Source organism: Halichoerus grypus, chromosome 8 (assembly GCF_964656455.1).
Source record: "Halichoerus grypus chromosome 8, mHalGry1.hap1.1, whole genome shotgun sequence".
Classification (NCBI taxonomy): domain Eukaryota; kingdom Metazoa; phylum Chordata; class Mammalia; order Carnivora; family Phocidae; genus Halichoerus; species Halichoerus grypus.
In genome coordinates this window covers 55,489,278-55,501,643 of record NC_135719.1, presented here as the reverse complement: position 1 = coordinate 55,501,643, position 12,366 = coordinate 55,489,278, and the positions used below count along the sequence as shown (strand labels likewise).

General features: G+C 39.4%; 1 protein-coding gene across 2 annotated transcripts in view; it reads right to left on the bottom strand.

Moving 5' to 3' along the window:
• Positions 1-12,366, bottom strand: part of ALDH1A2 (aldehyde dehydrogenase 1 family member A2) — a 91,042-nt gene that overhangs the window by 30,692 nt on the left and 47,984 nt on the right. The window contains exons 5-7 of one of the 2 annotated variants that reach the window (XM_036107025.2): positions 7,887-7,948; positions 5,511-5,639; positions 5,271-5,384 (exon numbers count right to left, since the gene is read on the bottom strand). In XM_036107025.2, the coding sequence (XP_035962918.1) occupies positions 5,271-5,384; positions 5,511-5,639; positions 7,887-7,948 (305 nt within the window). The remainder of the gene's footprint in view (positions 1-5,270; positions 5,385-5,510; positions 5,640-7,886; positions 7,949-12,366) is intronic. The other variant, XM_078079278.1, reaches the window with a different exon arrangement.

Here is a 12,366-nt window from a genome sequence, read left to right as displayed (position 1 = left end):
ACATGGTAACAATCCTTTCCAAAATTAACAGACATGAAAACCAACCAAACAACTATATATATATAAATATAACCAACCAACGAACCATATATATATATAAACAAACCAACCATATATATATATGCATATATATATATAACTAAACTAAATAAATATATATATTTGAAAGAAATGGTCGAAGTTTTCCAAATTTGATGAAAACTATAAACTTACAGATCCAGCTATAGACTCATAGATCTAAAAGTTTTCAATGAACCTCGATTAGGAAAAGAAAAACAAAAAAGAAAGAAAACTACACCAAAGCACACAAGAATCAAATTATTGAAAACTAGTGAAAAGAGAATCTCTCAAAAGCATACAGAGAAAAAAACATTACGTTCAGTAAAACAAAAATAATGACTGCTAAGTTCTCATGAGAAACAGTGCAAGTCAGGAAACAACAGAACGGCATCTTTATAAAGCGTTGAAAGTAAAATAAAAACAAAAATAAAAACTGTCAAATCAGAATTCTGAATTCAGAAAAAAATTAATTCAAAAAAGAAAACAAAATAAAGACATTTTCAGACAAAAGCCAAGAGAGTTTGCCTCTCATAACCTGCACTCTAAGAAATGTTCAAGAAAGATGGTAACACAGAGGAAAAACAGTATCCAAAAGACACTTGGGTCTACACCAAAAAAAAGAAGAGGGCCAGAAATGGCAGGTCTGTGAGTAAACACAAAATAACTGTTTTCTCGCTTTAAATTTTTTTAAAAGATAGCTTACTTACCAAAAAGAGTAGATAACATACATAGGAGCAAATTAGAGGGCAACAGCATAAGGGATGGGATGAAAAGTGGAACAATTCTGTTGTACGGTCATTATATATGAAGTAGCAACACTGTTTAATGATAGACTGTGATTGAGATGTATATTGTAATTACTAAAGCAACCACTTTAAAAAGAGGTAGAGCTAATAATCCAAAACAGAAGATAAAATGGAGTACTCACTTCATCCCAAAAGAAGGCAGAAAAAGGAGGAATAAAGGAACAAAAAAACAGATGGGACAAGTAGAAAATAAAAATCAGGATGGGAGATTTACACCCAATGATATCAATAATTCTTTAATATTAAACAACAACCAAAAAAAAAAAAAAACCCACCAACACAGGAGAGTATGTATTGCATTACTCCATTTACCTAAAATTCTAGAATAGACAAAAATAGAAAAAGGATCAGTGGTTGCCTGGGGCCAAGGGTATTACACACAAAGAGGTATGAAACATCTTTTTAGGGTATGGAAGTGTTCTATATCTTTATTTGGGCAATGATTATATGAGTAATTTTGTGTACATCTGGTATGAGGTATTTTATTGTATGTGCATTATACTTCAATGAAGTCTTTTAAAAAGTTGAAAAAAAAAAGGCAAGACAAGAGATTTGAACCCAAGCAGCCCAGAAACAAGTGCTTATGTTCTTACTGATTCACTATACCCCTTTTTTTTTTAAAGATTTATTTATTTGACAGAGAAAGAGAGAGAGAGTGAGAGAGAGAACAAGCAAGGGGAGTGGCAGGCAGAGAGAGGGAGAAGCAGGCTCCTTGCTGAGCAGGAAGCCCGACTAGGGGCTCGATCCCAGCACCCTGGGATCATTACTTGAGCCAAAGACAGATGCTTAACCAACTGAGCCACCCAGGCCCCCTCCCCTTTTTTAAGATTTTATTTATTTGAGAGAGAGAGGGAGAAGGAGGAGAGGGAGAGGGAGAGAGAGAGAAGCAGACTCCCTGCTGAGCAGCAAGCTCAAGCTCACTCCATGTGGGGCTCGATCCCAGGACTCTGGGATCATGACCTGAGGCATGATGAAGGCAGATGCTTAAATGACTGAGCCACCCAGGTGCCCCTTACTATGCCACTTCTTGTCCAGCCTTTAAGATTGGGTCATCCATCAATATAGCTTGCCAATACATGACATTGTGACTTTAAAAACCTATGTAACTGACACATAAATGAAAAGATTTGCATGGTGCTCCTAGATGAGAAGTCAATCTTGTACAGAAAGCACTCACCCTCAATTTAGTACAGACAGATAATGTAACACCAGTCAAAATTCCAATGAGAGTTTTTGGGAGGAAGGCAAAGTGTTTAGAGAATCAATTTGAAATTTTATCTGAAAGGATGGGCAAGAATAGCTAAAAGGTTTTGAAAAACCAAATAAGAGGGTATCTTGCCTGACATATTGCAACATCTTTTTTTAAAGATTTATTTATTTATTGTAGAGAGAAAAAAAGAGAGAGTGCATTAAGGGCAGGGGGGAAGAGAGAGGGGAAGCAGACTCCCCACTGAGTGGGAAGCCCAAGGTGGGGCTGGATCCCAGGACCCTGAGATCATGACCTGAGCCGAAACCAAGAGTCGGACACTTAACCAACTGAACCACGCAAGAGCCCCTACTGCAACATCTTTTAAAACCTAGTAATTGAAGTAATCTGGTACTAGTGAAAGAACAGACAAATAAAGTTGTGAGTCCTAAAACAGAAACATGTATATATGGAAATTTATCATATGTTAATGTTGTACTCAAATTAGCTGCAAAAGGATAGAGTAACTGAACACTCACTTATAAAAAAATAAACCTAGTCAACATCACTGATCATCAGGGAAATACAAATCAAAACTACAATGAGATACCACCTCACACCAGTCAGAATGGTTAAAATCAACAACACAGGAAACAACAGGTGTTGGCGAGGATGTGGAGAAAGGGGAACCCTCCTACACTGTTGGTAGGGATGCAAGCTGGTGCAGCCACTCTAGAGAACAGTATGAAGGTTCCTTAAAAGGTTAAAAATAGAACTATACTATAAGCCAGCAATTGCACTACTGGGTATTTACCCACAGAATAAAAAAATACTGATTTGAAGGGATACATGCACCCTGATGTTTATAGCAGCATTATCCCCAAACTATGGAAACGGCCCAAGTGTTTAATTGAACTATGATACACTGATGCAAGAGTATGCTATTCACCTATGAAAATGAATGAAGGGGATCTGTAAGTACTGACATATAAGGAGCTAAATCTCATTTTATATATTATGATCTCATTTTTATTAAAAAAATATTATATAGTAGAAAGTGCTTAACTGGCTCAATCTGGACCACTGACTAATTAATTGATTTTTGAGAAAGAGAGCATGCGTGCAAGTGGGGGGAGGGGCAGAAGGAGAGAGAAAATCTTAAGCAGGCTCCATGCCTAGCGTGGAGCCGGACACGGAGTTCGATCTCACAACCCTGAGATCGTGACCTGAGCCGAAATCAAGAGTCGAATGCTTAACCGAATCACCCAGGCGTCCCATGACTAGTTAATTTAAAAAAAGGGTAAAGCAGGTAAAGATCCTTAAATATTTCATTTTAATTTAAAAAGTATGTACATTCATTCTCTAGTCTTTGGATATAGAACCAAGGACTTTTCTTTAATTATGGGTTTACCTTTCCTTTCTGATGAAACCATCCCCCTAAAATACTGTTTAAGATTTCTGGTTTCAGTTTCTTTAAAGTGGAGTGAAGACTTAAAAATAGTTGCAAAATGAGCCAGGTGCACATTCTATCTAGCTTTATATTGTCCCCCAGGTTCTTATAATTGTCTTGCCCACTCCTCATTGATTGCAGTTTTTAAGGCATCTAGCCCTTAGCAAATCTTTTCAAAGCACTAGACTTAGTTTAAATAGGAACTATAATTTCCTTTCACGCCCACATTTTGGTTTATATATTTCATTAAAACTGCAAATTACTGTAACAAGTACAACTAGAATAAGAGGTTTGGAAACAAGATTAACTCTTTATAAACATAAAACTCAAGAATCTCTACCTATAAATTAACACTCGGGTTTATTAACCAGTCTCTTACGAAACTTTTTTACCTGAGTCCATTTAACCAAGTATCATTAATTGCATCCGCCGATACAGTCAAGCCCTTCCGCGCGGGCAGCCCAGTGTGGGAGTCACTAGCCGCGTGCGGCTGTAGCGACTCCCAAGGGGGCTGGTCTGCACTGACACGTGCTGCAAATGCAAACTACAGGCCAGATTTCAAAAGCTTTGTATTGAAAAGAGAGTGCAAAATACTGTGACAATGACTCGTTATACTGATCCTGAGTTGAAATGATAATATTTTGGAAATACTGGATTAAATAAAATATGTTAAAATTAATTTCACTTGTTTTAAAACTTTTTTAACGTGGCTAACAGCGAATTTTAAATTCCAAGTGTTGTTCGCTGTATTTCCGTGAGGCAGCACTGTTCTAGATCTGCAAACATCCTTCGACAGGGAGGTCATCCGTGAAGTTCTACTTGAAACAATGAATCACTTTCTTTTTTATCATCTCTGTTACCTGAATCCAAGACATTTAGAGTAACATTTCAGAATAAATCTTTCTAAGTAGAGTTATGACTCTTTATCAAGGGTCAATAAACTATGGCCCATGAGCGAATTTGGCCTGCTGTCTATTTTAGGTATGGCCTGCAAACTAAAAACCGTTTTTGTAGTTTTAAATGATTGCGGGGGGGGGGGGGGAAGAATCAAAAGAAGGTTAGTAATTTGGGATGTGTAAAATTATATGAAATTCAGATTTCAGTCTCTATAAACAAAGCTTGATGGGCCTGCGGCCATGCTCAGCTTGTACGCTCCCTATGGCTGCCGCTTCCTGCTTCACAAGGGCAGAGTGGAGTGTTGCCGCAGAAACGACAGTACCTGCAAGGTCTCCAATACTTAGTCTCCGGCCTTTTCCCGGAAACGTCTGCTGACCCCCGCTCCTTCTCATCCCTGATGGCTCATGGGCATAGCTAGATGCCAACTGCATCTACAGGATCTGGTGAAACAGTGAGGACAGAGAGCTGTGTTCCCATTTTAATCTCTACTAGAGATCAGTTTGGATTTCCAGCTTCTTAACCCGCTTCTGCCATTAATGTCCTTGACTCAGAAAAGTGTTTAGAACCCCAGCTTCTGGGATAGATTTTGTTTGTTTCCTTTTGCCTCTGGGAAGTGTTCCTTCTATTTCAAAACATAAGAGGGTGTTTTTTTGTTTTCTGGGACAGGTTTTCCACAGATGGCATCCCGAAAGTCAACTTGACTTTGACACTCGCGAGTGTTCTAGCTATGACAATATGCCGGCCTCTGAGGGCTCGGGTACTCACTGCTCTTGCGGAGTCCCACCTCTATAGATAACACATTCTCTTTTCTTTCAAACCCTCTCTTCATTTGCAGGACTGTTCCTCAACCCACGGCTTTTCAGGTACCTACCTCCGTTGACCCTGTGAACGCAATCTTGTCTATGCCAACGTGAGAAGCTATTGCTGCCCCAGCCGTTGGCCCGTATCCTGGCAAAATATTGATGACTCCCGGCGGAAAGCCAGCCTGACAAAACAGAATTGGAGGAAATGTGGCTTGTGAAAGCTGATGAAGCACATTAAATCGGCTATGCTCCAGTAGGCTCCAGCTATAAGGGGAGCGTGAGCCACTCCTAAAGCCGGTTTCCCTTACCTCCTTGATGAGGGCTCCCATGTAGAGCGCGCTGAGTGGGGTTTGTTCTGCCGGCTTGATAACTACTGTATTACCACAGCAAAGAGCCGGAGCAATTTTCCAAGCAAACATCAGCAGGGGGAAGTTCCACTGAAAGGGAAAAACTCAAGGTGGATAAATGAAAAAATATTGCTCTATGACTCTGTTTTCAAGCTGTGACTGCTCAGATTTCTCAGACGAGGCCTCTACATAAATCTTGTCTCACCACAGAGTATAGATGTTTGGATATGTTAATTACTTCATTAAGAAGAGAAGAGGACTGGCCTTGAAAACCTCCCCTTTTCTCTCCATTCGGCAAAATACTATATCCCAACGCCCCACCCAAAGGAAATCTCAGGGTGAAAAGGGAGTTTTTGTTTTTTCTTTGTTTTGGTTTGGTTTTTCATTTTTGTCATTTTGTCTGTTTTTAGAATTAGACTTTGGGGGGTGCCTGGGTGGCTCAGTCGGTTAAGCGTCTGCCTTCGGCTCAGGTCACGATCCCAGGGTCCTGGGATCGAGCCCCGCATGGGCTCCCTGCTCAGTGGGGAGCCTGCTTCTCCCTCTCCCACTCCCCCTGCTTGTGTTCCCTCTCTCGCTGTGTCTCTGTCAAATAAATAAATAAAATCTTTAAAAAAATAAAATAAAATTAGACTTTGGTTCCAGTAAGTTCCCGTATACGAAAATTTTTTCTTGCATGTGTGATTTTACACCAGCAGCTTCAGACAGGTTTGAGAGAGCTATTCGGTGTGGAAGGGCTGGAAAAGAAAACTCCGGCTGTTAAGTCAACGTGTACTTGAAAAGAGTGCCTTTTCTTCATATACACGTATTGTCACAAAGCACCCGATGATGAAAAAGAATCGTATCGACTGATGAGTATGCAAAAATTTTCATTTGTGTCCTTTCTGTTGCAAAATAAACGAATGGGAGGCTGAGAAATATAGGGGAGTATCTGAATTTGGGGCCTAAGATGGTTTATTTAAACTGATTCCTAAAAAGGATATTAAGCTTGTACTGTCACAGGCATAGGGATGAACCTTGGTGCTATCAGGTGTCATTGATAATTTCATTAAGAAAGAAAACAGAAATCCTGGTCCCCTGGCTTCAGCCCTTGACCATAATGTGTTTCAGCCTGAAGCATCTCAGCGGCCACCCTTGAAAGATTCTCACTGGCCCTGGCAAGCTTGCAAAAATATACAAGTGTCTTGCCTTCACCAAACACCCAATTTCTTTTCCCCTTGGTTGTTTATAAACTTGGGAGTCCACAGCGATGTTTTAATTCCATCTACAGTATATAAATCTTGGAGTGCGGTAATTGAGCCGGAGCTGGCTGACAAGTGGTTTTTGTGTTGTCAGTGAAAGCTGGAGCTCCGAGCTTGCCTCTGAGGAAGGGCGAGGAGAGCAGGTTTGAGTTCCCGCAATGGAGGTGACAGACCTCACCCCTGGCCCGATCCACGGGGGATTTCCCTAGATGGGTTAGGAGTAGCAGAACTTAACCCAACTTCTCATTTTCTGTTTCATTCTCTAGTAAATTTCACAGAAACCCACAGCTTGCAGATCACTTAAAAAAAAATGCTAATACCTCTCAAAAATCTCTGCCCCCCCCAAAGCCAAAGATGACTTCCTCCTACATTTTACAAAGAGAACACTTCTTGTCTCTACTGTAAGAGTTGAATTTGAGCCTCCCCTGAAATCCCTGCCAGAATGATTAGCTAGTACTGTTGGAAGATTCGATGATGTTTTATACAGTGCCAAGGCTGTGTATGAGAGAGAGAGGGGAAAAAAAAAGACAATGTTTAATGTTCCAATCCAAACACTAAGCACTACATCTATTTCCCTTTACAAGACATACAACAGCCCGGCATGGTTTCAATTATGACCGTGACGTTAATTGTACTGCTGTGTCTTCCGTAGAGTCTTCTATCTAGATTCTTGTGAAAAGAAACAGTGGGAAAGAATGGGATTAAAAGACCATATAAAACAATATGCCTGGAAAGATGGTGAGTCATAGTTCTAAAAAATAAACAAGCAAATATAACAAAGCATTAATTTTCCATAAGCAGAACGGACATCCATAACCAAGGGCAGGTTATTAATACACTGGGCTTTGCTTTGCTTTGCTTATTTTAATATGAGAATTCCATGGCTTGAGAACTCAACTCCTGGTAACAGAGCCGAAACCCTATTAACCTGTTCAAATAAGCATTTGCGGGGAGGCTGTTAAAGATATGTCAACAACATGAGCTCAGTTTTTTGCCCCCTGTAATGGAAAGCATACCTCGTTGAGGTCCATGTTTTATGTATCTTTAAGAGAACTGATTCAAATGAAAATAAATAGGAGGCGTAAGGAGATTCACTCACCGGGATGATCTGTCCACACACTCCAATGGGTTCGTGTCTGGTAAAAGTAAAATAATCTCCATCTGAAAGAAATGCCCACGGTCACTACCAGAGAATTTGGATGAGAAGAAAAAAACGTAGAGAGAGAATTTGGGTGGCGATGGAAAAACCAGAAATAAAGTTGAGAAAACATCCTACTCAGCCGTGTAGGAAAGCTGGTAGAAGAGCTTATCACTAGGCACAGGGTGTCTCCAGATACGGCTCCTGGACACCCAGAGTACTGATGAGGGGCCTCGAAGGTGAAATGAAGGACAAGTTTATGACAGGAGAAGCAGTCTTCCGGGGAGGTGGGGGCAGGGGACTGGTGATGGGAGGAGAGGGGCTGGGAACTGGAAAATTGTAAATACTAAATTTTATGTTAAGTGCTAAAATGATACTTCAATGTACCTCAACATTTTAAATAACTTTATGAAGTATTCAAAAAAAACTAAGTAAAATGCTACTGGGTAAATTTTAAATGGTAGGCAACTAGGAAAGGTGAATAGTACAGTAAGATCTTTTTTTATAACTGAACCTAGGTGTCAAAACACTTTCCGGGCACTGGGGGAAGAGAGACATGTCCGGGCCTCTTTCAAGAAGGCAAAAGTCCACTTCAAAAAAGATTCTATCAAAACCCCAAAGATTCCACCCTCAAATTAGCCAGGGAAATAAGGACGATTTAATAATCTTATTTTCCTTATAGGAGAAATAGGCATAATAATAATAGGAATAATTACCCAGGAAATCCAAACCAAATTTTTCTTTAGGAAAATACTGTTATGTTTATCTGATTTTATTTTTTAATTTTTTTATAGATGCATTATTTATTGAAACAGTCTATTGTTAATGAAAATTTAGATTGTTTCCAGTCTTTTGCTAATGCAAACAATGTTGCAATGAATTATTTCATCTTTATGTACCTGTACACATATATTTTTGATCACTTCCTAGAGGTGGAGTTGCTGAATGAAAGCATATGTTCATATTAAATAGTAATAAACCTTTTTGACCTGACCTCCCTAGATATTGTATCAACTTGTACAGCCATCAATGATGTGTGATAGATTCTGTGTCAATGCATTATTATTTATTTATTTAAATTTTGTTAGTTAACATATAGTGCGATATTGGTTTCTGGAGTCGAATTCAGTGATTCATCACTTATGTACAACACCCAGTGCTCATCATAACAAGTGCCCTCCTTACTACCCATCCCCCATCTAGCCCCTCCCCAACCTTCCTCCCTCCATCAACCCTGAGTTTGTTCTCTGTCATTAAGAGTCACTTATGGCTTATTTCCCTGTCTCCTTTTTTTCTTTTCCCCCTTCCCATATGTTCATGTTTTGTTTCTTAAATTCCACACATGAGAGAGATCATATGGTATTTGTCTTTCTCTGACTGGCTTATTTCACTTAGCATAATACTCTCTGGCTCCACCCATGTCATTGCAAATGGCAAGATTTCATTCTTTTTGATGGCTGAATAATATTCCTATATATGATATGATAATATGTATATCATGTTTTATCTGAATTATTTTAAATGGCTAATTGAGATAACCAAATAATGGCTTGTTCTTAGCATACAGCACTACAATGCCAATACTGGACAAAGTCTTTGTTTTTCCCTCAACTGCCAACCCTTTGGCCACTTCACTCATATTTGTTTTCTATCTCAAAAGCTGTCCCCAGGGAAAGTGAAGACCTAAGCTAATTCTCCTGAAGAGCATTACTCTTAAGGATGAAGAAGCAGGGACAGGAGGAGTGTTGTAGGTTAGCGGAAGAGAAAGGATGTGATTGTTTATCATTGTCTCTCAACACAACTAAACCCCTCCTCTTTATACACAGAATTGTTTTAATTAAGTTCAAAATTAGGCATTTAAAAATAATTAAAGGTCTCTCTCCCTCCTGGACCTCTTCCCAGAATTCACAGCTATCTGTTGCTGGTGCATCTTTTCAAAGAACTTTTTTTTTCACATACAAGTATATGTAGCATCCTTTTATTTCTCCCCCCAGCTTTTTAAAAAATATTAATGTGATCATACTATTCACAGTCTTCTATATTTTTTCCCACTTTTTTTTTCAGATACAGCTTACACATTTTTTGAACTGCTGAATGCTATTCCACTGGCTCAGTACTTGTAACTACTATAAACTGTCCCGAGGGACACAGAAACTGCTTTCAGTTTAAGCTATTATAAATAATGCTTTAAACATGATCATTTCACATTATCTTTGCATATCTGTGGAATTTCATGGTCAAAGTGTATGTGCATTTCACATTTTGATAAATACTGCCAAATCATCCTTCAGTAAAGTTATACAATTTAGAATTCCAACAACAACACGGTATTTTTTCCCATCCTTTAACACTGGGGCTTTTCAAACATTTTAATTTCAGTCAACCGGACAGGTGGAAAATGGCAACTTATTTTGATTTGTGTTTCATTATAGATACATGGTGTGAATATCTTCTCGTGTTTACTGGCCATTTTCAATTATTTTCTTCAAATTTATATCTTTTGCCCTCCTGCTGTTGGGTTATTCAACTTTTTAGTCATTTGAAGAACTCTACATACATACATTAAGGAAATTAGGTCTTCGTCATGTGTACTTGCAAAGTCTTTTCCTACTCTGCGCTGCCTGTCTCCAAACTTGTTTTATGACAACGCTTTAAATGGAAGAAACTGGGAAACAGGCAGCATTCAACAACTGTAGGAAGGGAATTATTTTAGCATATATCCCCGTTAAAACAAAAGTAGTCCAATGGAAACGGTCCATAGGATGACAATAAGAAGTCTCAGTAATACTTTAAGAATCAAATCAACTATCTTAGCTTTGTATGCAGACAACTCAAGAATTTTCATAGGTACCGTTCTTTTAAAGATTTTTTTTTTTTTAATTTTACAGAGAGCAAGACAGTAAGAGAGGGAACACAAGCAGGGGGAGTGGGAAAGGGAGAAGCAGGCTTCTTGCTGAGCAGGGAGTCCGATACGGGGCTTGATCCCAGGGAAGGCAGACGCTTAACAACTGAGCCACCTAGGCACCCCGCATAGATACTGTTCTTTACAAAAGCACAATTTACTGTCCTTTTTCAACTTACGATCTCTGAAAAGGTTGTTTTGTTTTGTTTTAACTATCAGTACCTTTTACTGCTTCACTTTTTGTGTGTGTGTGTAAGATATAAATGGGATGTCAGGCCCTTCTTCCCGGAAGGTTTTTCATAAGGAGCAATAACCCTGATCAAAAGGTTAGATAGTTTCATTTGCACGGAAATCCTTGCCTACTCAACTGTAACTTGGCTAAGGTGACGGCTCCAGGTGGATCATCATAGACGACAGAATCAGAGTATCATGTCAAGAAGGGGTGCAAAGGGGCTGAGAAAAAGATGGGAATCTGGACTAAGACCACCACGGGCATTTACTGTGGCAGCACATGCGGGGAAGCTGGAGGAGTTCAGATGAAGCATGTCCCCCTCTACATTCTAATGGCTCAAGAATTTAGTTGTATTACTTATATAATTTTCAAAGTTCCTGAAGAAATGAAAGAGAAACAGAATGTAGGCAAAATCTTACAAGGCTGACCCCATAAGGAATTGAACTCGACTCCGTAATTGTGTCCCAAGAGAAACCGAGCTATGGGGAATGAAAACTTCCTTGGATGAACTGTCCACAGATTTGACACTTAGCTAAAGGCTGGTATAAAGAACGGACTGAAGAATCTTCTATCTCTACAGCTCCTCTAAGCAGGAAATGAAGAAGTAAAGGGTATTTTGGTGCTTGAACTCTTCCCCCAAAGAATGCTGTGTGAAAGAGATAAAGGGGCCCTGACCTTGAGCTCAGTCTGTATTCTCATCTGGTTGGTGAGTGGGAGATGATCCCGGACACCCCGAGTCTGACCAGGGGTGCCAGGCAAACATAAGAGCTATGCCTTCTACACGTACCCTTGGCTCGGGCTAACGTGGGCACCATGGAGGTCCTTGTGCTATAGAGTGTTTCAGCTGGATACAGAAAAAAATTTTGGCTCCTGGGTTCTCAGTTGGTTAAGCGTTGTACTCCTGATTTCAGATCAGGTCATGATCTCAAGGTTGTGAGATTGAGCCCTGTATTGGGCTCCACGCTAGGCATGAAGCCTGCTTAAAATCCTCTCTCTCCCTCTAAAAAGAAAAAAAGAAAGAAAAAAAGGGAAAAGAAAAAAATCTCCACCCAAACTCAGATACTCTGTTTTAAGGCTATGATGATCTTAGGTCTTCTTACCGAATATGAGATATTATAGGGAGAGTTCAAACTCAGCAAGGAAGGACTGTATTTGATGAGAATACCAGAAAAATGTTCTGGATTCCAAATTCTGAGCCAACAAGTTAGATCATAACTATGGTGGAGAAAATTAAAAAAGAGATGAGATACCAAACCAGAAATACAAAATCACACGTGTAGGAAATTTATCTCTCAGCCTCTTTTCTC